Source organism: Alosa pseudoharengus, unplaced genomic scaffold (genome assembly GCF_046254945.1).
Source record: "Alosa pseudoharengus isolate Yale_2024_CS ecotype anadromous, Long Island Sound unplaced genomic scaffold, YU_APseudo_1.1 YU_APseudo_1.1_scf_1, whole genome shotgun sequence".
NCBI classification, from domain to species: Eukaryota; Metazoa; Chordata; class Actinopteri; order Clupeiformes; family Clupeidae; genus Alosa; species Alosa pseudoharengus.
In genome coordinates this window covers 45,919,165-45,945,001 of record NW_027468564.1, presented here as the reverse complement: position 1 = coordinate 45,945,001, position 25,837 = coordinate 45,919,165, and the positions used below count along the sequence as shown (strand labels likewise).

Below are 25,837 nucleotides of genomic sequence, written 5' to 3'. Positions count from 1 at the left end.
TGAGTGTGTGTGTCTTGCTTAGCTGTCCAGTTTAAGCTATTCATATAAGTTTTCAGTTATCCAAAAAAAAAAAAAAAGGATGTTGTAGTTTTGATTTTCGATGAGGTTGTTATTTTCTTTTTGACTCTAGGAAGCACCTGTGGAAAAGAAGAGGAAAAAGAAGAAGAAGAAGCCCAACGCGGAGGACAACGACAGCGGGGTCGAGGTGTACTTCAGAGAGGAAGACACAGAGTCCACTGAGAAAGATCCAGCTGTGAGTCAACCCTTAGCCTGATTCCCACCGCTCATGTGGTGCGGTCATGCAACCGGGAAGTGGGAAAGTTTCACAACTTCCCACTAAAGAGTTGAGAGCGGTCACTTGACTAAAAACAACAATAACAACACCAAACTACTGATATTGTTTGTAGGCTAGTCAGCCAGAAGGCATAATTGCTCAAAAGTAAACTGGGAAGTATTGTTTAGCATTGCAATCACTTGCACCATAAATAACTTATTTGTGCATGGAACAAGTACATTATTTATCGTTCACTTTGTCGATTGAAGTCAAAACATTCTTCAAAGAGAATTTAGCTGAAGTTAGCTGTAGTTTCCTTAATGTTCATTTCACAAGGGCTCCGGAACGCGCGGTTAGATTTCATCACTTCACAAACTGATATGACTATGCTATTAATTATGACTCGACTAGACAACAACATGTTACACCTCTCCTGATATAGCTACACTGACTCCCTGTCTCTCAACGGATCAACTTCAAAATCTTGTTGATGACCTTCAAAGCCCTTCATAACCTTTGCCCTACGTATGTCATAGAACTCCTACAGACTTATACGCCCTTATGCTCATAAAGCTGGGTTATTGTCAGTACCAAACAGGCTCAGGCTCAGCACAAGGGCCTTTTCCTATGCTGCACCCAAACTGTGGAACTCACTCCCCTTACACATCCGCACTCTCGATTCCATCTCACAATACAAAACCCTCCTTTAAGATAGCATATGGACTTTAATGTGCCTTTTACTTCCACTGGGTTTTTTTTTTTAATGTTTTGTTTGTGTGCTGATTATTGTTATTTTTCACTGTGTTTACTCTGTAAAGCGGCCTTGGGTGCTTTGAAAGGCGCTATGTAACAAATAAAATGTATTATTATTATTATTATTATTATTATTATTCTCATTATTATTTAGATCAAGTAATACTCAGGGTGTTCTAATCACAGTACATGACGGTAGCCAAACATGTACATGACGGTAGCCAAAAAGCCATGGAGGTGGTTGGGCATCTAATGTTCTGATGCTACTAACTGAATTTTTTTATTTATTTATTATTATTTTTTTTTTATTGTTGTATTTATTCACCATATTCCTTCCCTCTGTAGAAGGTTCCGGCGTCCAAGAGCTCCACAGGCCCAGCACGGTTGAAGGTGTCCGCGGGCTTCTCCTGGGACACCACCCTCAGCTCTCTCCGGCCCGCCACGGCCGCCCCTGACCACCAGTCCAGCGCCGAAGAGGAGGAGGAGGAAGAGCAGCCGGTGGAGAAGAAGGTAGAACAGAGACGCACTTTTCACAGCTAGCTCATCTGCACACCTGTACTCATCACACACTTAGGCACTGAGCAGTGAAACTAGTACACAGTGAGAGGTGTCCGGCCCTCACTTGTCCCCTGCATTCACTCAAAAGCTCACCCAAAAGCACACACACACACAATTTTGTTTATTCTAACAGTGGATCAATTTCAGATCCAAGTAATTTCATTGTTTCATTCTCTCTCTCTCTCTCTCTCTCTCTCTCTCTCTCTCTCTCTCTCTCTCTGTCTCTCTCTCTCTCTCTCTCTCCATCTCCATCTGTATCTCTCTCTCATCTGTATCTCTCTCTCTCTCTCTCCATCTGTATCTCTCTCTCCATCTGTATCTCTCTCTCTCTCTCTCTCTCGCATCTGTATCTCTATCTGTATCTCTCTCTCTCTCCCTCCAGACTCAGAAGAAAACACGTAAGGCCCAGGAGGCGGAGTCTAAGCGTGAGGAGGAGGAGCTGCGCCAGCAGGAGGCGGAGCTGATGGACCCGGCGCAGCGTCCCCAGAGCGCCCACGCCTTTGAGCGCCTCCTGCTGGCCTCGCCCAACAGCTCCCTGGTCTGGCTCCAGTACATGGCCTTCCACCTGCAGGCCACCGAGATCGAGCAGGCGCGCGCCGTGGCCGAACGTGCCCTCAAAACCATCTCCTTCAGGTGTGTGTGTGTGTGTGTGTGTGTGTGTGTGTGTGTGTGTGTGTGTGTGTCTGTGTGTCTGTGTGTCTGTGTGTCTGTGTGTCTGTGTGTCTGTGTGTCTGTGTGTGTGTGTGTGTGTGTGTGTGTGTGTGTGTGTGTGTGTGTGAATCGAAAGAAAGACTAACAGAAAAAAAGAGAGAGAGAGCGAGAGAGAAAGGAAGGAAAGTAAATGAAAGGAAAGAAGGCAAACATTTGGTTATTTTAGACCTGTTAATATTTTCAGGGAGCTATAAAAAAGAAATCCAGTGTGTCTGGAACGTGGGTGTGTGTGTGTCTGTGTGTGTGTCTGTGTGTGTGTGTATCTGTCTGTGTGTCTGTGTGTGTGTGTGTCTGTCTGTGTCTGTGTGTGTGTGTGTGTGTGTGCGCGCGCGCATGCATGCATGTACACCACTGTGATATCCCCGTGTTTTCCCCCAGAGAGGAGCAGGAGAAGCTGAACGTGTGGGTGGCCCTGATGAACCTGGAGAACATGTACGGCAGTGAGGAGAGCCTGCAGAAGGTGTTTGAGCGCGCCGTGCAGTACTGCGAGCCCCTGCCCGTCTACCAACGCCTGGCCGACATCTACGCCCAGTCCGACAAGATCAAGGTGAGACGCGCACACACACACACACACACACACACACACACACACACACAATATGAAATCTACCACACTTTAAAGACTCACTTTAGCTCCCCATATCGGAGATGAGGCACAGGATAGAGAAGCCATGAAGGGCTGGGAGTGTTATTATATGCATATATATATAATATATATATATAGGTGTGCATGCGCGTGTGTGTGCATATGCTCGTGTGTGTGTGTGTGTGTGTGTGTGTGTGTGTGTGTGTGTGTGTGTGTGTGTGTGTGTGTGTGTGTGTGTGTGTGTGTGTGTGTGTGTGTGTGTGTGTGTGTGTGTGTGTGTGTGTGTGTGTGTGTGTGTGTGTGTGAAATGCCTCTGGAGCCTGAGGTTTGTGTGCCTATTGTCATTAGGAAGAGGAGGACAAGAGCATGGTGACTCTGTCCAAAATGACGTGACTTGACAATGAGGGATAAAGTTATGTGTGTAGTGAGTGTGTTTGTGTGTGTGTGTGTGTGTGTGAGATGTTTCTCAGGCGTGAGGTTTGTGTGCCTGATGGCGTGTGTTGTGTTCTCCTGTGTCATTAGGAAGCGGAGGACATGTACAAGAGCATGGTGAAGCGCTTCCGCCAGGAGCCCGCCGTGTGGCAGAGCTACGGCGCCTTCCTGGTGCGGCAGGGCCAGAGCGACGCCGCCAACGCCCTCCTGCAGAGGGCGCTCAAGAGCCTGTCCAACAAACAACGTAAAGAGAATCGACATGCGCGCACAAACACACACACACATAGATGAGACAGATGCTCTCTGCCAAAGAGTGCAAGAACAATCAGTCCACACACAAAGTACACTTACACAAATATGTACACACACGCAAGCACAAACATGCTGCTCTTAAGAGCCTTTGCACCAAAGAGTCTTACGAGCCCATTCATACAGCATGTTTGAACAGAGGCAAGTACAGATCACTACTTTATTCATGTACTCTCAAATGTATACACAGTCTAATACACACACACACACACATGCACACATGCACACACACTAGAGTTGTATCTGAGTTTGTTGGTATCTTACAAATGATTGGGAGAATGCTTCATTTCCCCCTTTAGAGTAATGCAATCCCAAGACATGTTCTCAAGCGTGACTCCATGTCTTTGGTAATGGAGTAAAGCAAACCGATGAAGAGATCATACCATGTTGTTTATTTTCACATAGATGTTCTTGGCCCTGACAGATCTCTTGGTACCCCTAACAAATGATCAAAAAGTGACAGATCCAATAATTTGACATCTTGTGCTGCTTGGAAGACTTCTCTGTTTAAAGAAAAGAAAATATTGCCAAGTCACAATCCTTGTAGGAGAAATGTCCTTTGCACTGATGAGATGACACTCTAGCTTTTTGGCAAGTGACATCAGCCCTATGTTCACATACAAGAAATTGAAGGTGTCCAGGAATAGAACACCAGATCTATTTAGAGAAATGAAGGAGGCTCGGTTATGTTTCGTTGCTGATTGCTGCACCTTAGCCACAACTGTATGCACTCATAACACCACCAACAGTTCATGGATGTATTGAGCTATGGTGGAATTTACGTGGAATAAATATGTGGGTTGGTCTAATCTCAGTCATTTGTTCCAACGTGTCTCCTATTTTCATCATGCAATATTTGCTGTTCTCTCTCCAGATGTGGACTTGATCACCAAATTTGCTCGTTTGGAGTTCCAACACGGAGATAAGGAGCGGGGCAAGTCCATGTTCGACAAGGTCCTGACCAGCTACCCCAAACGCGCGGACCTCTGGTCGGTCTTCATTGACCTAATGATCAAGCACGGCAGCCAGCAGGAAGTTAGGTGAGTAACCATGGCGATGGATGCTAATGACCTCTGTGCTAATGCTAAAAGCTGCACAGGCCTCTAGTGTGAAAGATGGGGGGGTTAGATGATTGGAGATTATCAACACTCAAAAACAATAGTTTTGTTTGTTTAAATACATGTATCTGTTGGTCAGAGGTTAGTAGAAACAACTGTTTCATGCTAAACCTGAAAGAATTGCGGTCTTATTCCACAATAGTAATGTAGAATATTGCTTTACCCTTGTAGAGTTGCTACATATTTAAAAGTGGAGGGGACAATCTCTGTCAGTCCACAGTCCATAGCAGCAGTTTATGCCAACAACTTGAGTGTGGTCTTTGGCATGGCACAAGCACGAATGGCTGCAAGCACGAGCCCCAGTCAAGAAGATCAGAATTGTTTCAGTGAGCACTTAAAGCGATGGTTCGGAGTAATTTCACCCTAGGGTTCTTTGCACCATGACCCCGAGCCAAACACCCTCCCAAAAACCTGTTTTCCCTTGGTCGAACCCTGGTCGAGTAGCGCTGTCAGAAACTAATGAGTTTCTGCAGTCGTAATGGTACCAACATTTATCTCGTAAATTACCCCACTAATAATGCCCTGAATGGTACGAAACTTCTACAGTAGTACAACTATGTTCTTTACTCATAAAACGAGGCATTGAAAAGTTTGTAAATACACCAGGAGTTTATTTAAATAACACTTGCCTGATGGATGCTACTACTTGCTACTATACCTCTGCGTCAACGTTACTTCCGTGATTTGGGAAAAGCCCGTAAAAGTCCTGACTCCACCACCACCAACATCATCATTAAACAATGGAGAGTCTAGAGATCATTTATCTCACTCTCTCTTTACTTGCCACATTGGTTGCTCAACAACTCTGTCAAGGACACGCAATCCTGATCAGCCAGATCGCATCCTGTTGACACGTAACAAGAGGAAATTACATTGCATTACTTCACACTGACTAAGACTTGATGCAGTAGGGCGTAGGCACATCAGTATTTCTACTTCACCTAATCGCTGACTAAAAGAGACGAAAGGAGAGCGGTCGACAGGAAGCATGGGTCGATCTGCAGGGGCTGAAACGATAACACCGTGATTGGGGATCAAAGGGAACTCATTAGACTTTAGAGTGCTTTTAGTAGCTGTTGGATTCCTTTGAGTGATGGTCCACTGGCAATCTCAGATTGTTGTGACATTGTTGCATTCTCTGCCTCCACACCCCAATATAGTTACAAAAATATTTAGTTTTGCTGTGTGTGTGTGCGCGCGCGCGTTTGTGTGTAACACTAGACCGATGGTTCAAAGTCACATGGCTTATGGTTTACTCGATGGTTTCAGTCACATGCCTTACTCGCTCAGTTTTCATCAATGGTGGACCTTGAGTGGAGGGCTAATGGCCCAAACATGTTAAAATAGCAACATGAGAGGTGAAGGTAAAAGCCTGAGCTATGTGGCCTTGGGGTAGGATTCCTTTGAGCTGTGCTTCTTAGCTGCACCTTCTCCTTCAAAAGAGCCTAAAGCAGAAGCTCAGTAATAGTCTAGGGACAGTCGCCTCCAGGGACTGACCTCTCCACGTTTAACATCCATTTAAGTGACCAAAAACCATTGTACTGCCACGCATGTGTACTTTAGCCTGGTGTATGTGTGTAGCCCTTTAGCCTTGTGTGTAGCCCTTTAGCCTGGTGTATGTGTGTAGCCCTTTAGCCTGCACAGTGCTGTTGGACGGTGCCTCCTTAAAAACTTAAAACAGTATTAGGGTACCTATACCTCAACTGACCAACTGTTTTCCCACCAGGATACAGACACTGTTGATCCCCAAATAACCATAAACTTCAGTTGGTTCTCCAAATCTGACAGTATTAATATATTGTTCTAACAAAATTAATAATTCATATTATAAAGACACTGCAGCATTAGAGCTCTGTTTCAGTATGTTTTCTGACCGTTTCCTCGTGTGTTTTGATCTCAGGGAGCTGTTTGACCGTGTCATCCACCTGAGTGTGGCGGTCAAGAAGATCAAGTTCTTCTTCAAGCGCTATCTGGAGTACGAGAAGAAGAACGGCACGCCCGATACCATCCAAGCGGTCAAGCAGAAGGCCCTGGAGTATGTGGAGTCAAAAGGAGTCGAGGAAGCCAGCTAGAACTCTCTCTCTGACACACACACTCACAAACACGCTCATGCACAGACTGGTCAAAAGTATACTCGCACCCATTCATATGAACTAATTAATGCATACAAGGCTCACAAACACCAAGTGCCTACAAAACAGATCAGGAATACCTCCAGTCAAACACACACACACATACGGTTGGCCCGATGATTAATGGTCTTATCTTACTGGACTGAAACTTCTACAGGAGGGTAGATTTGATAAAATGCAAAGAATGTGTGTGCGTGCTCTCCACAAAGGAATGGTTGAATTGGTCTGTGTGGATATTTTTAATACATGTGTAATTTATGCTAGATGCAAGACCTTAAGCTACACGAAGATTCTTCCTCTTCATGTTCTAAAATACCTTGCCTTGCAGTGTATTGATTCAGTGTCTCAACGTGTTTTTGTAATAAAAAAACAACCAGTGAATTCAGTTGTGATGGACCTTGTCGTGTTCAGCCAGTCGTACACACTGTTTTTGGTCGGAGCTTGCTCAAAGACCACTCGGCACGAAGGGAGAGTGACCCACAAAAACATTACACTTTTATTTTAAAACCGTCAAACGATACAAAATGAAACTTGGAAGAGGAAGAGAACAATTGGCTGCTTGAGGCCCTATTCATACAGACTCACAGAGAGGGAAGTCCTATGTCTACCTTTTACTTCCCAAGTTTTTATTCTTTTTTTTTTTTTTATCCTTTCCTTCTTTTTTTTTTATAAACTGTTGTCTGATGACTCAGCTTGGCTTTGTAGTAGCTGGTGAGACCATACAGTGACTCTGGTTATAGGCAGATATATTTGATGTTGCCGTTTCGTTGAGGTGTGTTCGCTCACCACCACCACAGCTTTGTCCAAGTGAGCAGAGAGGCTGATTATTACAGTGGCTGTGTGTGTGTGTATATGTGTGTGTGTGTGTGTGTGTGTGTGTTTGTGCCTGTGGTGACTGGGTGGTGTGTGTGTGTGTGTGCGTATTTATGTAGTTTTCATAAAATGTCATGCTAACTTTGTGTTTTACACATGTATTTTGAGTTGAAGAGATACCCCACCCCACTCTACCCTGCCCTAACCTCCGCCCTCACAAGTATCCCTCACTTATCCATTACTTCAATTTGTTTAACACTTTTCTGCTCTTCCTGCAGCTAACCCCTCTCCTTGCCCCCTTTCCCCATATTTACCCCTTGGCGCCTTCACACCAGCGTGAACCCATTCAGAGCACATGAGCGTCCGTTCACCACGCTGTGGTCTTGGCGCTGGACGAATGGGCTACTAATGTCCAGCGCTCTCTCGGCCGTCGAGGTGGCCCTTCCTGAGCTCAGGGCAGGCCCTGCCATGGACAAGTAAGTCCTGGCCAGTGTCTCTGTTCACATGGCCCACCAGGGGTCGGGTCGGGTCTGTGTCGGGTTTTCGATTCTGATCGGGGGGGGGGGTTAGGGTTCCGGGGCGGGGTCAGGTGAGGTCAGGTCGGGGTCAGACCTCCTCAGGGTCCTGCGGGCCCTCGGCTCCGCGGGGGTGCTGGGGCGGTGGCGTCTCGTCGGCCTGCAGGCGCAGGATGGGCTTGTTGCACATGGGGCACACGCTGCGGATCTCCAGCCACTTCAGCAGGCACCTGACGCACACACACACACGCACGCACGCACACACACACACACACGCACACACAGAGAGAAAGAGAGAGAGAGGAAATGTGATCAGACAGATGGAGGAGGGGAGCCAGGAAGAGGGGAAACAGACAGACAGACAGACAAGAAGGGAGGAGGAGTGGTGGTGGGAGATGGAGATCGAAGGGAAAGAAGGGGAGAGTGGAGAGAAGAATAAAGATGAGCTCCAGGGTGGTGAGATACAAATAAAAAATAAATTGGGGAAGTAACAATGACAATTTATGAAGTGAGAATAGAAAATGGGGAGAAAAGAGAATGGCATGGGGGGGGGGTGGCATGGAGACAGAGAGACAAGACTGCGAGAGGCTCAGAGAGGAGAGGGGATATCCTATCAGTCATCTTTATCAGTAAGACATCTGTCAGTGCCAATGGCATCCGACAAGCATCCATTAACCTGACAGCCTGTCCATTAACCTCTGAGACCGTCCCATTACCGCGACCACCTCAGCTGCTCGATGCCGATATTTACAAAGGTAGCTTCATTAGAAATAGACTGATTATGCATTGAGGGGTCTGTCTGTGTTTTTTCTGATCTCATCATCTTGTTTTGTTAATGTTCTCTGATGTCTTACCGTCCCAGTCCTTCCATTTTGCTTGTGTAGTTTGAGGTTGAAGGCAAGACAGTAACCAGAGAGGGGAAGATTAAAAAAGAAAGAAAAGAAACTTACACGCTATAACATAGCCTCAACTTGAATAACAATATGTTCTGTAGCGCAGTTAGCTGGTGTTGCCTGCCTCCATACAACAATCTCCTCTATCCCAATGACCTGCATTTGACATGGAATGCAGTAGCACCCAGAATGCTATTTTCCTTCACCCGTAGGCCTGTTTGCTAGCTAGCTAACCTAACAAGTTCTTGCACAACTGGCGCAGCAAGTCGAATCAGATGCAGCCAGGACTGACAGACCTGAGGGCTGAGTCTTTATCAGCGAGCAGGAGAACCGGCCAAGGAGCAGGAGCCCATGGCGCCCACTCACTCACTCGTCCGCACGGTCACTCAGGGTCACGTCACGTGAGGGCTGGAGATGGAGAGAGCAGATTAGCGCGCGGCGCGTAGCGTAGCGGAGTGGAGGCAGCTGTGCTCCGGCGCGACTGGAATGGAAAAACCCTCAGCCACGTGGGGCATCTGACCGATAAGGCCGCTGACCGTGTCGGACGCACCGAACCCAAGAGTTGACCTCAAATGGCAGCCGGAGAGATTAACCTCACAGTCTCTGTGCTGCCCAGCAGCTAATAGTATAAGCCAATGGTATGAGGACAAACATTCAGCTACTGAATGTCATTATCTCACACATTCAGACGTTTCTGTGATTCTGTGCCATAGATGATGTGCTACACCCTGCCTACTACAATGTAACTAAACTGTGCAATAAAGTACAATGTAATACACTGATTATCATTGTGTAACAGCACTTTGACATTCTGTGCTTGAAACCTTAGAAACATTTGATGTAATAAAACAGATCAAAGACATGGTGGACTTCATGTGTTACACTGTAGCCTACTTGCTGGAGCAGCTATGGTGTAAAACAAAGTAAAACAATGTAAAGTACTGCCATTTATTTCTACTTGGAGGAGTAGCTATGGTGTAAAACAATGTAAAGTACTGCCATTTATTCCTACTTGCTCATCACCACATTTACTGTATTTGGTGCCCGAGATCCAGAGCCTTACTCCTGCTAACAAAATTAAGATGCAGTGACAACACTGCAAACTCAAATGACTTCAAGAATGCTTCTTTTTAGAGGTTACTCGGACATTATCCCTGCAGGGTGGCCTGCGACGTTCCATCTGGCTGCCTCAACAGAACCGAAGAGAACCATTGCCGGATTATTCCATGACTCCTTTTGCCTGACCAAAACAAACAGGAAAACAAACAAGTGTGGCAGCTGGCCACGGATGAGGACTGCACAGTGCGAGTTCTGCTATTTAACTTCATTAAGACAGATTCCTGGAATGCTATCAGAACATGGTGTTCCTTTGCCAAGCTTCCCAAAACTCCTACAAGGAGAAGGATAGATTGTTAAGCCAGTGGATAGCTGAGTTATAAGTCTGGTAAGGCAATGCCTAGCTCTCATACGAGTCTGGTGCTGAGAGAATGGAGAGACTTATGTTGTGGCTTACTTCTTATTGAAGGTGGAGAAGGGGAGAATAAAATGAGAGAAATGACAGAAAGAGAGAGACTTCTTATGGAAGGTGGATAAGGGGGGTGGAGTGGAGTGAGGGAGAGAATAAAAGGAGAGAGAAGTGATTGAAAAGGGAGATAAGAGAGAGTGAGAGTGAGTGACTTACTTCTTATGGAAGGTGTGCGAACAGGGGCACACCCCAAGCTCGTCTCTGCTCTTGAATTCCTCCAGGCAGACTGCACATGGCTGCTGCAAGAGAAAGGAGAGAGAGAGAGAGAAGAGGGGTGAGGTTTGACCTGGCTCAGATTCATGTCCCACAAACAGAAAATACGTCAAGGAAGTGGGAGTGCAAACAAAGACGAGAGAGAGAAAAAAGGGGGACAGAGAGGAGAATAAAAGAAAGCAAGAAAAGGGAGTGATGGGGGTGACGTGAGAGAGTCACAACAAAGAAGTTGGCACAACACAGATATATTGCGAAATGTGTGAGAAATGGACACTTACTCCAAGCAGAGACAACTTCTTCCCTGCACCCTTTAGAACCACCTAGGAAACAGACATGAAACTATTCTTTAACATCTACAATACTATCTGGGCTTTTCATTTCACTGAAATATGTGTGATATCAGTCATATCATATGTGTCATATCAATCATTTAAAGGGCTCAAACTTCAGCCCACAGATAAAAGTTCAAGTGTGTGTGTGTGAGTACGTGTGTGTGTTTGCTGGTGTGAGGGTGACATGGTGGAATGTCGTGAAAATTCACACACCACGCTGTGAAATGTCTTCGCTTACTTTTAAGCTCACGTCTACACACCTCCATACTTGGTCATATGCCTCCCATATCCTCCTCCCTACGTCCTCTCACAAACACAATCTAATTTTCATGTGGTGTCACCATATCAATGGAAAAGGTCCCTGTGGCTCTCCAATGTACAGCAGCCTATATGGACTTCATCATGACTGTATGTGTACTGTATGCCCTGAAGGTCATTTGTGAAGGACTAGATTGGGTTTCATCGGCTCTATGACCACAGCCGGGTGTTAAATGGACGTGATATTTATAACACACACGCGTGCACACACACACATAAGTACGCACACATACTCGATACCCCCCCAACTCTCTCTCTCACACACACACACACACTAAATCCCCCCCACCCCCATAGTTGCAACTGTTGAAATGTAGTGTCTGACACGGTACCTCGTTGTAGCTGTACTGCTCACGTGGAACCTGCTGTTTCAACCTACATGGAGAGGGAGGGAAAGAACAAACAAACAAACAAACAAACAAACCAAAAATCAGACATCCACTTCCTGTGTGAACATCCACTTCCTGTGTGTGAACGCTGGCAGCCCACCAAGTGCCACAGACGGCCACATAATACATTCATAGCATCTCACCGGATGCAGTACACGTCGCTGCACATAAATACTTAATCAAGTACACCGTTTCACTCACAAGATAATAAAAAGACCGTTTATGAAGCGACACACATTTCTATACAGTGAGTGAGCTATTAAAATCAGCTGGTTAAGTTGTTTTAGTCTTAAAAAATAGCAGACTAAATTAATCAATCACACAGCAATATGGAGTTATGCTGCATCATGGCTGTTGTGATCTTAAGCTGGCTAACTAACAAAATCCTTCAAACATCACCAGCAGCCCAGGTAAAAGCATGCTAACACGCTAACTGGTCTCACCAGCAGCCCAGCTGAAAGCATGCTAACATGCTAACTGGTCTCTTTCAATGCAATGTTGGCTGTGTCATGCTGTGATGGCTTTCAAATCAGGGGTGGGTGAGTGTGTGTGTGTGGGGGGGGTGGGGGGGGGTGGGGGGCTTCTTAACAAAAAATATATTCTTTACCTAATGGACATGGCTGGTTTCCCGTATATGGATTACACCTAGTCCTTGACTAAAAGAAAACGTCAGTGGAAAAAATCTGCATTAAAAAAGCTTTTAGTCAGGGTGAGGCTTAATCCATGTATGGGAAACTGGTAGATTATGTACACTGACATTTTTAGCAGACATATGCTTTGTTCCTGATATCATCTGCCTCATAATGAGGACATGACTGACTGTCTTGACTTAAGTCTTAAGTCAAGAAAGACTGACTTAAGCTTGATCCCATTTGGAAGCGTCAGCACAATTCAAGCCTCAAAGAAAATCTCATATGCCTAATGACATGTCTGCTGTTGGCTCAACAGATTCATATTTTGGGAGGAGAGGAATAAGCTTAACATGACCGGACAGAGGATGTGTTCTCAACTCCTCTCTCTCTCACACACACACACACACACACACACACACACACACACACACAAGCCCAACAGAGATCTCTGCACTGTGTAGAAGTTCCTGTTTAGGAGCCATATGACTCGGCCATAATGTGAGCCTCATAATGAGGACATGACTGACTGTCTTGACTAACACTGGTCAGTAACACTGACTCAGGATTAGTGGGAAAAGGTAAAATGTCACCTTGACATATTTTTGCCAGTCAGTCACCACGCAATATTGACACCTCATGTTTTGATACAGATCAAGGTTTGTTCTTTATATGTCTAGTTTTGTAAGTGGAACACTTTTAAATGGGAGGAAACACCCACACACACACACACTCACACACACACACACACACACACATAGGGCAAGATAAGGCTTCTTAGAGTGACAAAATTTTGACAAGACATTTGAGAAATAGCCTGATTGGAAGAGATAGCCTGACTGGAAATTGGACAATTGTGTGTGTGTGTGTGTGTGTGTGTGTGTGTGTGTGTGTGTGTGGTTTAAAAAAAAAATCTGAATAGGGCATCAAAGGGAGTCCATGAAAATCACAGTCATGGAGGGCTGAAGCTCTTTGTCCAGCGACAGATTAGCCTGAGATCAGAAAAGGTAGCAGCTGTCAGCCATGCTGGAAGACTTGTAGGGGGTAGTGTGTGTGTGTGTGTGTGTGTGTGTGGGGGGGGGGGGGGGTTGGCATGTCTGTGTGTTTGTCTGTATGGTTGTGTTGAAAGTGTCTGTGGGTGGTGGTGTGGGAGAGTGGACGTGTCAAGAGTCGATGAGCACACACATTATTGGGGGAGAGTATATACAATATTATATATATATAATATGCGTGCGTGTGTGTGTGCGCGTGTGTGTGTGTGTGTGTGTGTGTGTGTGTGTGTGTGTGTGTGTGTGTGTGTGTGTGTGTGTGTGTGTGTGTGTGTGTGTGTGTGTGTGTGTGTTCGCGTGTGTGTGTGTGCGTCTGTGTGTGTGTTCGCGTGTGTGTGCGCATGTGCGTGTGTGTGTGCATGCTCACCTGAACAGGTAGCAGCAGAAGATGACGCTGAGCATGAAGACGAAGAGGCCTATGCCCAGCACGATGACGTAGACGTTGAGGGGCAGGTGGTAGACGTCCTCAGAGGTCATCTCGCAGTCCGAGCGCTGCAGTCCCAGACCACAGAGGCATCCTGGGAAAGAGAGAGAGAGAGAGAGAGAGAGAGAGAGAGAGCAGCCAGTCAGGCAGGAGCACAGAGACATCAGACACAGAGAAACAGTCAGCCAATCAATCAGCCTTTCTGTTGCTCTGTCTGTCTGTCTGAGCACGGAGGCGTCCTGGGGGGACCAGGACAAACAACAAAACACACTGAAGTAATTACTCGTCTGTCTGTCTATCTGTCTGTCTGTGTCTGTCTGTCTGTCTGTCTTGTCTGTCAAATCAAATAAAATCAAATCAAATGGTGCTTTATTGGCATGAATGAATAAAGTCATTGTTGCCAAAGCTACAGGTATAACAAGTTAATAATCAACTTTACATTAATATTGATAAAAATTAAATAATGAATGGGAAAACAGGTCAAATAAAACGATAAATGGTAATGCTGTCTGTCTGTCAGTGTATATGTCAGTGTATATGTCTGTCTGTCTGTCTTTTGATCTGTCTGTCTGTCTGAGCACTGAGGCGTCCTGGGGGGACCAGGACAAACAACAAACACACTGAAGTAATTACTTGTCTGTCTGTCTGTCTGTCTATCTGTATGTCTGTGTATCTGTCTGTCTGTCTTTTGATCTGTCTGTCCTGTGTGACTCTTTCATCTTTGTTTCTCTTATCTCTGCCTCTTTACTCTCACTACCTCTTATCTCTCTCTGTCTCTCTCTCTCTGTCTCTCTCTCTCTCTCTCTCTCTCTCTCTCTCTCTCTTTTAGTGCTCACACCCCCCCCTGTTGTGCATGCAACAGTACCCATCATAAAAAGCCATGTGTAAATATTTGGGGAGGGAGAGTTTGAGCAGAGAGCAGACATGGAGATGAAAACAGCCATCAAGCGTGAAGACAAATAACGAAAAAGAAAACAAAGAATAAGTGTGGAAAGACCATGACTCGAAATCAAAGGGGGAAAAGAGCTGATGGTGGTGGAGAGATGAGATCAAATGAAAAATGAAAGAAAAGAAAAGAGGAGAGGAGAGAAAGAAACGGCGCTGCGTGTTTCTGGCCGTGGGCCTTCCTCCCCTGTGCCACGAGGAGCCTGGGTAATTGGCCGTGCACAAAGCAAACATGGACGACCGCGGCAACACTTCCGCCATGCCACCATCTGGCACTTAGAGATGGGGGTAGGCAGCTGGTGTGTGAGCGCCGATTGTGGGGGAGATTCTATTCACAAAAAAAATCTCTCTATCTCTCTCGCTCGCTCTCTCTCTCTCTCTCTCTCTCTATGTCTGTGGCTATCACAGGAGTATTACAGTAAAACAGTTCAGAGAGTGCCTGTTTGTTTTCTGGCATCTCTCTCCCTCTCTCTATCACAGACGGAGGAGCACAACAACAATCACACAGCCAACCCCATGCAAGTCAACAGAGCCTGATATTGCTCTGATCTGGCCCTGATCCGGCCTTAATCTAGAGTAGAGTTACAGTGAATGAATCCTGAACAAGTCCTGAAGTGAATCCTTTAAAAAGTTGAGGTGATTGAATGGGGTTCTGGCTCCTCTGACAGCATGGAGATTATGGGGGCTTAAGAGATTTCAAATGGGGAGAGGGTTTGAGCTGTAGGTGTGTTTAAAACTGGGGAGGTGGTTAGGATAAGGTGGTGGTAGTGGGGGTTAACAGGGGGTTAATTGCGAGCCTTCTGCCAAGTCAAGAAAGACTGACTTAAGCTTGATCCCATTTGGAAGCGTCAGCACAATTCAAGCCTCAAAGAAAATCTCATATGCCTAATGACATGTCTGCTGTTGGCTCAACAGATTCATATTTTGGGAGGAGAGGAATAAGCTTAACATGACCGGACAGAGGATGTGTTCTCAACTCCTCTCTCTCTCTCACACACACACACACACACACACACACACACACACACACACACACAAGCCCAACAGAGATCTCTGCACTGTGTAGAAGTTCCTGTTTAGGAGCCATATGACTCGGCCATAATGTGAGGGGCGACCTCCATGTCTTATCCCAAGACACACAGAGAAAGAGACAGACAGGCAGATAAACAAACACACACACTACAGCTTTCTGTCCCCGTGGCAGACATTTCACACAAGACACTTACCGTTACACCATTGGAATGGTTGCATGAAATCCGACACTTGAGCCTCCCGCAGTAAATTCGGCTCCGGTTGGAGGACAGCAAGTAGCCTAGTGGAGGTATAGCGTTGGTGGCGGGGGTGGGGGGTAACTGGGGGTGGTGGGGAGGGGTGACAAAAGTCTTACAATAACTCCTCACTGTCAGTGCAAAGTAGGACTTTGACACCAGAAACAAGCTCTTCTTTCGGTTTCAGTGTTGTCTCGTTCTCCTTTTAATAAGCCCAACTGTCAACAAAGTCTCTTGAACTGGAGTCAGGCCACTTCAAAGAGAAATCCACTCTAAATATTAAACGAAAGTCTTAGCTAAAGCAACCTTAGGTCTTCGATAGTCCTCAAGCATGCATGTCCTGTTTATAATCCACAATGTTTATTTTCTATTTGTTTACCCTTCTGTCCTTTGTCCTCTTCGTCAGTGATGTTGGCATCCTACAGCCACCGACAGATAGAAGAAAGCAGTGTGTTGTTATCTTGTATTTTGTTTTGTCCTTGAATCTCCACAAAAGTTAATGATGCTCCAGGAACAATGTGAAGTACAATGACAGACGCGAAAGCAGGCGGCTATGCAATATCTAAATAGGCTAGGCCTATATCTATTTATGTCTATTTATGTATGTATATCATGCAAGTGAGGAGGAATGCATAAGATGGCTTGCCTTCGCCCCTGAGGACGTCCGATCTTGTCCAGAATCCAGTGGAGGACTACGCCAGATCACAATGACATTGTGTCAAGTCTGGCTGAATTCAGTGCAATAGCCTGGAAACAGTCATTGCTTTGTTCTCTTCTACAGCCTCTCTCTGACAAAAGACAAGGTTCCTTCCTTCTCTTTCGCTCTCTCTCTCTCCCTGTCTCTCTCTCTCTCCGTGTCTATTCCTCCCTTCGCCTCTTCAGTTTCCCCTCTCCTGCTGCCGCTGTGCGCTCTCAAATGGCTGGATCAACGTCAGGGGTATTCCCAGATCAGCGCAGACTGACGGGCCTCGGCCAAAATCCCGAAACAAAGGACAAGACTGCACACACAGCAGTAAGGCAGCCCTCAAGCTGTGATTGGTATCTGGCTCGTGCGCGAGTGTGAGCGTGTCTGTATATGTGCGCGCGTGTGTCCTATATGTCTGTGTGTGATTTTTCCCTCTCTCTTTCTCTCTCTCCCCTCCTGAAACCATCTGCTCCCTCCGTTCCTCACCCAGTCAAATAATAAAACGGCTCAGACAAAGAGGCAGCGGGGTACGTTCACTTCGTTCGACCGTTAGCTCCATCGTTTGCCCCCGGCGGCGGCCCCCTTCCTCTTTTGCGTCAGGCCTGGAAGTCCCTGTCTGTCAGCCGCCGTCCCCGAGAGGCACTGGGCCGATGTTGTTGTTGTTGTTATTGTCGTCGTCGTCGTCGCTGGTCTCTCGCTCTCTCGCGCGCGCAGTCGGCGGTTACTGTCAGCGACACTCGGCTCTGGCTTCCAGGCTTCAGTTTGTAAACAGATCTGTGCTCATGTGATCAGCACTGCCTGCCTGCGTGCTGCTCACAGCTCGCCCCCTCCCCTCCTGCTGCTGCTGCTGCTTCTGTGATCTCTCTCTCTCTCTCTCTCTCTCTCTCTCCCTTTGATACAATCTCTCAATTTCCCTCTCTCTGTCCCTCTATTTCCCTGTGCTAGTCTCCCTCTCTCCCTTTCCTTGGTGCCCCCCTCTCTCAACTCAATTATTCAAAGGAGCTTTATTGGCATGACTAAAAAAAAGCAGTGTTGCCAAAGCAAATATTTAACACAATAATACAAACAGAAACAATATATGTTTTAAATAATAATAAACTATATCTTTATCAGTAATTAGTTATGCAATATGATGTCTACATAATAATGGTTGTACTCTATTTCCTTGTGCTACAGTCTCTCTCTCTCTCTCTCTCTCTCTCTCTCTTCCTACATTCTGTCACTCTCTCCTACTCCTGGGTCTCCTCTACTGCCCCCCCTCTCTCTCCCTCCCTCCCTCTCTCTCTCTATCTCACTCTCTGTCCCTCTCACTCATTCTTTGCAGGGGAGGGAGTCATCATCACAGGAAGGCAGTCAGACTTGTAGCATCTGTGCAAGACTGCAGACGTGAGGGGGAAGTGAGGTTGGCCTCTTTATCTCTCTCTCTCTCTCTCTCTCTCTCTCTCTCTCTCTCTCTCCCTCCCTCTCTCTTTATTTTCCTCTTCTGAGGTTGCAGCCACACTGACAAGAAAACTGGAGTGGGGGGGGGGGAGTTGGTTGATGAGGCAGAGATGAAGAGAGGCAAAATGTCACAATTATAACGCACATGCACACACACACGCACACACACAGTCACACACACACACACACACAAACCAAACACATACCTACCTTTCTATTCTGACACTGACTGTGTTACTGCACTTTTTTATCACTCTGTATATCTCTCTAGCTCTCTCTCTTTCTCTTTCTCTGTGTGTTTGATCTAAATATAACATTCTGTGGTAAGCAAGAGCACAAACTAGGATGAGAAAAGACATAGAGATGGCTGAAACAAAAAAAACATGCTGCCACTACCCCATATGCACATACAAACACGTAAATAAAAAATAATAATAATAGTAATAAAAAAAACAGAATGATTATAGCACAACAGCCTTGCAACAGCAGCTGCAAGGCTTTTCAGCCAGCCACCCCGCCCTCACACACACACAAACACACACACACACACACACACACACACTCACTAACGTGTACTGCACCATCACCACCATCCTCATGTTCAAAAATGAATACGTTTTAGGCCTCACGTCTGCTAGCCTACGTACCTCTGACATTTTTGCTGCCCTTAAATAACGCACAAGCAATCAGATGTGTACAAAGTGGACAGGATTGCAAGTAGCAATGAGCACAGAGTCTGTTGACTGACTCATGTTCTCCTCCCAGCCTTCTCCCTAGTCTCTCGTTCTTATTCTAAGAACAGCTGCAGATTGTAGGCCTGCATGATTTTTCACCCATTCCAACGACATGTGTTTATACTCACAACCCTGTCGGCGCCCTCTGCTGGTACAGTATTTACAGAGCAGCTATATGTAACCGAAGCACCACAAGAGGGTGTTGTTATGTACTGTAGACACATACACAGACATTCTGACATGTTATAGTGCAAAGGAAGATGATTTTCTACCACACTCTTAAAACAAATGTGTTGTCCCTATCTGGACACAGAGATGTGTTAAAAAAACAACGCAAGTTGTGTTGTTTTTTAACACAAGGTGTGTTATTTTCAACATATATTGTGTAACAAATAAAAAAACGGAAACAACACAAATTGTTTTCAACAATACTAGAATAGTGTGAATAGTTATCTCCTCATCGGTCATGTGAGGCCTAAATATATCCTACGACATGTAGATTCCTGTCTGTTTATTTCCCTCAGCCTAAGGGAATTGCTAAATTACTTTTCATTTGTTAAACAATTTCATTCATCTAGTTAAACAAGGCAAGGGCAAGAGGCAGACATCAATGCCAAAGTCAAGCTTTTATCAAGGCTGCACAAAGAAAACTATCTAGCTAGACTTTAAAAAAAATATACTAACAAATGTAGAATTTGAGTAATGACCACTTTGTTTTCCTGTTTTTATAAGGGAGAGACTGTCCATGTGCAATATGCAAATAGGCTGACTGAGCTATGATCCATCATGGAAACCCCACTGCCTGACAATATTTTGATCCCCCCTGATTTGCAAAAGCTATAGAAGGTCAAAGAAAGGGCTTCTACATTAAGGAAATTAGTTTCAGTCGAGGGCCAGAATTTGTATCAAAGCCGTGTGAACAAGAGAGTCTTTCATGTGTTGGCCACATGGCAGTGAAGAATGAGATTTATATCCGAACATTTTGTTTATTACATGCCAACAATTCTGAATTGAGCTGTCATGCGGAACTCGAGCCTGTGAACGTGAACTTCAACTCCAAAAATGTTTGTCCGTTTGTTGATCGAGGATGTGTGTGTGTGTGTGTGTAGGGGAGGGGGGAGGTTGAGGGTTTTCACACAGTGCTGTAGTACTCCGCCATCTCCTTCATCTGCACGTAGTGGACGCCGCCGTTGACGAGCTCGTCGCTGGCGTCCCCGTCGGGCCCGTCGCGCCGCAGGCTGAGCGCCGGCTTGCACGCGTGCCAGTTCCACAGCACGCGGTTCATGTCGTCCTGCGCGCGGATGCCCAGCAGCTTGTCCTCGTCGCTCAGCTTCTTATCCTCGTCGTCGCTGTCGTCGTTGTCGCCGTTGTCGCGGTGCGGACGGTGCCCATGAAGGCTCCTCATCTCGCCACTGATGCTCTCGAAGTACTGCTGGATGCAGACCTTGGCGAAGCTCTTGGCGTGCTCCGTGCATGTCTCGTCGAACATCTTGCGCTCGATGTCGATGTAGTGCGACCAGTACTTGGTCTTCAGGAAGGCCGCCTGAGTGAAGCAAGGCCGGATGGCACGCACCAGGAAGGCCGTTAGGGTGATGAGGAGGAGGAAGACCCAGCCGAACGCCTGAGTGCAGGAAGAGCATTTCAAAAACATTTTTATAGCATAAAATCTTCTGTCTGTAATTATGGATTGCATTGTTTTTATATAATTTCAGTGTGACTAGTTTTAATGACAGGGGTTGCATATAGGCACTGCATTTACAGGGGATTTTGTTTTCGATTTTGTTTTAGATGAATTTTTAGAATGTTTTTTAGGATGAATCTGTGCACAGACTAGATTTATTACTATTCTGAAGTAGTGCTCAGTAGACTGTGTGATTGTGTGTTTTGGTTTTCATTGTACTGTTTGTCCTGAAATTCTTTCAATATGTCTTCTCATAACAACTCCATGTGGGGACATATTACACAACTTCATTTCATTCAGACCGACATGATTAAAAACAGCATGTTACAGTGAGGGTGAACATTTGTTTCAGTACATTCACCCACTTCTTGTTGGATTTAAATGATTGTATGGTTCATCAGTAAAGTAAAATGAAAACTGAATATATAAACATATTTTGCGCAAGCTGTTATCCAAAGCAGTTTGGAGCAGAGGTAAACATTCTGTGTCATAACAAACAATAGTTTGCATGTGTGCGAGTGTGTGTGTGTGTGTGTGTGTGTGTGTGTGCGTGTGTGTGTGTGTGTGTGTGTGCATGTGCATGGGGTGGGTGGCTTGGTGGGGTTCATGGGGTTCATGGAGGACTTGGTAATACAATTCCACACTGTAAAAAATGTGACCAATGGTTACTTAAAAAAATTGTGGCAACAAAGTGACAAGTGATATAATTGAATAGATTTTAAGTACTACAACTTTGATTAAAATTCATTGAATAAGTCAACTAGATTTACACCAAAGAAATAAATACATTGTAATAACAGCAACAGTTAAAATGTGTAAGATTTAGTAATTTCATGCCAAATGATGAGTTATATAGCCTAAAACTATTGAGTAAATCCAAATTAATTTCACAAGCAAAACTGACTTGCATTTACTAACTTTGTATGCAAAATTAATTTAGATTTACTACATATCTGGTCCAACCTAATTTATATTTACTAATTATTTGGGCAAAAGTTATTTATATTTACTAATTATCTGGTGGAATTTGGTATAAGATTACTAAATGTCTGGATGAAGGTTATTTGCATTCATAAATTTTTTTTAATTATATATAAATCATATTTCAGTGCCTTCTAAATCACTAAATATCATACCTTCTTATAATACCAAAATTTACTTAAGTTATGTCAACAGATCACAATGCATAAAAACAATAAGAGGTAAACATGTATCATTTCATTTATTTGTGCAACTTTGCCTCACAGGTCTACCCAACATTTTTCAAATGCAAAATGCATTTGGACTTGTAAGAGACAGAGCAGATAGAATTGGATTAATTTCTACTGGAACGATCACATTACTCATTTGTGTAACTGAAATTCTTTGAATAAATCATGTCCAATTTGCATCCTATATCCTAATTGCCAATATTAAGTAAAAAAGTCACTTCTCTTAAAATGAGTGTGGTTGAGCAACTCAAGCATGTGAAGGTAACCATGTGACATTTGACAGAGACTTAACAATTCCTTTACATTTTGCAAGGGTCCATTTTCCTAAGCTAGCAGTTTGTTCTTGAGAATGTTCACGTTTTGGCTTTGAACAGTCCAGCTCAAAGAGGAGTTCTGGAGGATTTCAAACGTATACCGTATTTGGGCTCCTTGGTATAGGCCGGATTTACTGCATATGTCCACCCAAGGAGCATGGAGCAAGCCCTTGGAAAGTTATCCAGAGCAGTCAGAACTTTCATTCCCTCTACCACGATACCAACGTCATCGGGACCCTCTGATGTATTGGTCTTGATGCTGTTGATTTCCATTCTTTGTACAGCAAGGTCCTGTGGCACACCATCTTCATCAGCATCCTGGAATAGTAAGAACATGTATATATATGACTGTTCAGCCCTGCACTGTATTGATGAGTATTTTTCTCTACATTCACAAAGACAGGCTGGTCACCTATCAACGTATCTCTAAAGTCATTCGTGAAGCCAAGGGTCAGCAACTGGATTAACTCTGCTGCTCTGCTAATTAATAAGGTCTGTAAAAGTGGCTATCGGCTGCTGTTTGGAAAGAAAACCTTAGCAAGGAACTTTTAGAGGCATTAGAAAGAGACATAGTAGTGCAAATCTGCAAACATCAGTAGCTTGGCAAGGATTATTGGGAGAAATACACTTTATATACTGTAGGGATGACCTTCATATTTTAATATGTACTTACATCATACTTTTTAAGAAGATGATCTAAAGATCCCCCAAACACCGAATGACAACATCTCTGGTCAAGTTAGCGTTAGGATTGGTTGGAGCCTGAAATTACAAAAATAAACATTATTCAAGGGCTGGAAAACATCCACTGACCTAAAACGTTTTAAAACTGAAATTGTATTATATGAAACCCCATCAAGGCTCCTGTATTTATAGTTGGTTACCTGACGTTTTCAGGTAAAAAAACTATGGCTCCAGGAAGTCATTGGTCCCAGCAAAGCAATAGTGCATAGCATCTGAGCCTGAATTGCAGGCTAGCATTATTTCTTGTACATTTAAGTAATGCAACGGTTATTCCAACCCATTCCTAACCCTTCCTTAAATAAAATATTAGCTAACATAACTCATTGAAGGATACCTTGAGTAGGATGGCCTGCAACCTCAACCCTATGGTTCCACCCTTGGCTTGGAAGAGATTCAGAAGCTTTGGTGTAGCAGCTACTCATCTAGCTTGGCCATGAACTTGATTCACCATTGTGATTCTGTAAAATGCATCAGCTGGATCTGAAAGATAGAAACTAGTGTACATGATAGGTCTTACAACATTTTTAAATAACATTACAATAACAGACTGTCCATGAAAAGTTAAGTAAAAAAAAGGTAATATGAAACAGTGCACGTTAATTGTTTCAAACTGTAGCAACACAAAACTGACCTCCCGAAGTTCAGGCTAGGTAGCCTTATTTCAGCAACATGGCTACCTTCAAACAGCCTAAACGTTACACGAGAGCAATTTACTTTCGGAAAACGAAATGCTGTAAATGTAACTTGCAATTACTCATCTCTGAGAGTAAAAATCTACTCCTATTTGTGCAGAAAAGCTGTCTCTAAAGTCAACTAGGCTAGGCTACTTGCTAGCTAGCTTAAAGTTGGCTTTAGAAGCTCTGGTTGAGGCGAGGGAAATTGGTAAAAGCATAGACTGTATATAGTTCTATACAGTCTATGGGCAGCATATGGCTATAGCCTGCTAGTAGCCTATAACATTACAGCGTACTTTTCACATTAAATTGTTTTAGCCAGACACTGTTTAGCCCTTGCTTTAGGCTAAGTAGAAACAAAGACAAGACTGAATATAACCAGCTTCAGTTTGAGTTAAGCTACAGCGCAGCAAAATTGATTTGCGAACTTACAGTAGATAAAAATAATGTTCGTCTGCATAGGGCTATATGTGAAACAATAAATGAAACGGGTCTTACCTTTGGGAAAGTTTCCACGAAATGTGTGTGTTCCATCCATGTGGCGCGAAATGCCTTGAGCGGAAATGTAACTAAGGTGATTAAAAACAACAATCTCCCAATGAGTAAAATTTACTAATTTTCTGTATCTTTGACTTTCCTGATGAAATACAATTAAATACTACTCAGTGATTCACAGCAAATTTTATTCACACAAAACTGAGTAAAATGCAATTAACAAATACTTAAAAATTGTTGAATTCCACTCAATTTGATTCCAAACTACACATAGCCTTTTTTATTATGTACAGCTCACTATAATTTATTTATTAAATATTAATTAACCCCAGTCTCAGTTTTTACAGTGCATTGTCCATCATGTTATGTGTGACGGGCCGCTCCTGGTGGGCGAGGTTTGTCCTACCTGTGTGTGTCTGTGTGTGTGTGTGTGTGTGTGAGTGTGTGCGTGTGTGTGTGTGGGCGACGTTTGTCCTACCTGTGTGCGCGTGCGTGCCGTGCGTGCGTGTGTGTGTGTGTGTGTGTGTGTGTGTGTGCGTGCGTGCGTGCGTGCGTGTGTGTGTGGGCGACGTTTGTCCTACCTGTGTGCGCGTGCGTGCCGTGCGTGTGTGTGTGGGCGACGTTTGTCCTACCTGTGTGTGCGTGCTTGCGTGCGTGCGTGCCTGTGTGCCTGCGTGCGTGCGTGCGTGCGTGCGTGTGTGTGGGCGACGTTTGTCCTACCTGTGACACACACCGCAGGTATCTGGTCGCCGCCTCCCTGGCCACTATGTGGCCCCCGTCATATATATCTTTACACGGTATCTTGGCCAGCATCCTCGTCACGTCCTCTCCGCTCATGTTGGCCTTCTCGAAGCTGAAGTCCGGACCGGTGAAGCGCCGGGCGTCCAGGTCGAGCGAGTACGCGCACAGGAAGCTCTTGCCGTCCATGAGCGTCACGGAGATCCAGACGATGGGCGCGATGAGCGAGCGCTGCGATATCGAGCAGAACATGTAGCGCAGCACGGTGGGGTCCTTCACGCGCCTGCCCAGCGGCCGGCGCCACTCCTCCGCCAGCATGGACACGTTGTTGTTGAGCACGAAGCCCAGCATGAAGAACCAGACCGGCGGCACCACCAGCACGCCGATGCCGTAGGCGTAGTTGTAGTCGGGCAGGCACGGGCAGCTGAACTCGAAGGCCGAGTAGAGCTGGGCGGCGGCCAGCGCCATGATGCCGCAGATGCCGTTCATGAAGGACTCCTGGTTGGACTGCAGGAACTGGAACATCATCCGGAACTTGTCCATGGTGGCGGCGGTGGGGTTTGGCCTGGTGCCTGGGGGGGGGGGGGGGGGGACAGAACATTGTTATATCTATCTTCTTATATCTTAACACTTTCTTTGTGATATCAGAGAGATAAACAGAACATAACAGAAAATAAATGACCTTCAAAAATGATACTTTTACTCTGAATATAACCATGAATATAACCTACACAAGTCCAAGTAAATGGTCCAAGAAAATGAATGACCTTCAAAAATGACACTTTCACTCTGAATATAACCATGCAATCAGAGACTACACGTCTGGTGCAGACGAGGCCCAGATCAAGACAAATCAGCATCTCTCTCTCAGCGTCTATTTCTGTCTAGGCAGACTCCATCAATGCTGTTACGTCGTATACTCTACGTACAGTCAG

General features: G+C 45.0%; 3 protein-coding genes and 1 long non-coding RNA gene across 6 annotated transcripts in view; 1 reads left to right on the top strand and 3 right to left on the bottom strand.

Annotated features, from left to right (window-relative positions):
• pdcd11 (programmed cell death 11) overlaps positions 1 to 7,254 on the top strand; it is a 30,083-nt gene extending 22,829 nt beyond the window's left edge. The window contains exons 31-37 of the mRNA XM_076289978.1: positions 131 to 253; positions 1,373 to 1,537; positions 1,968 to 2,218; positions 2,675 to 2,843; positions 3,405 to 3,558; positions 4,498 to 4,663; positions 6,642 to 7,254. Coding sequence (XP_076146093.1) covers positions 131 to 253; positions 1,373 to 1,537; positions 1,968 to 2,218; positions 2,675 to 2,843; positions 3,405 to 3,558; positions 4,498 to 4,663; positions 6,642 to 6,813 — 1,200 coding nt within the window. The 3' untranslated portion in view covers positions 6,814 to 7,254. The remainder of the gene's footprint in view (positions 1 to 130; positions 254 to 1,372; positions 1,538 to 1,967; positions 2,219 to 2,674; positions 2,844 to 3,404; positions 3,559 to 4,497; positions 4,664 to 6,641) is intronic.
• Positions 7,255 to 7,343: 89 nt separating this feature from the next.
• LOC143130326 (RING finger protein 122) lies at positions 7,344 to 17,708 on the bottom strand. Of its 2 annotated transcripts, XM_076289980.1 has the most exons (7): positions 16,833 to 17,708; positions 16,145 to 16,605; positions 13,917 to 14,067; positions 11,815 to 11,857; positions 11,111 to 11,152; positions 10,776 to 10,858; positions 7,344 to 8,431 (listed from the first exon to the last, which is right to left on the bottom strand). In XM_076289980.1, exons 2-7 carry the CDS (start codon positions 16,167 to 16,169, stop codon positions 8,293 to 8,295), a joined length of 483 nt encoding a protein of 160 aa, XP_076146095.1. In that variant the 5' UTR covers positions 16,170 to 16,605; positions 16,833 to 17,708; the 3' UTR covers positions 7,344 to 8,292. The 2 variants fall into 2 exon arrangements, with proteins under 2 accessions (XP_076146095.1, XP_076146094.1); XM_076289979.1 differs by having other exon boundaries at positions 16,145 to 17,708.
• A 2,469-nt stretch (positions 17,709 to 20,177) lies between these two features.
• calhm1b (calcium homeostasis modulator 1b) lies at positions 20,178 to 25,445 on the bottom strand. The gene is made up of 2 exons (XM_076280352.1): positions 24,885 to 25,445; positions 20,178 to 20,666 (listed from the first exon to the last, which is right to left on the bottom strand). Exons 1-2 carry the CDS (start codon positions 25,443 to 25,445, stop codon positions 20,178 to 20,180), a joined length of 1,050 nt encoding a protein of 349 aa, XP_076136467.1.
• LOC143104505 (uncharacterized) lies at positions 22,372 to 24,294 on the bottom strand. 2 transcript variants are annotated; one of them, XR_012983092.1, is made up of 4 exons: positions 24,168 to 24,294; positions 23,330 to 23,489; positions 22,925 to 23,013; positions 22,372 to 22,569 (listed from the first exon to the last, which is right to left on the bottom strand). It is a non-coding gene; the product is annotated as an uncharacterized LOC143104505 (long non-coding RNA). The 2 variants fall into 2 exon arrangements; XR_012983087.1 differs by having other exon boundaries at positions 23,330 to 23,475.
• Positions 25,446 to 25,837: the final 392 nt, after the last annotated feature.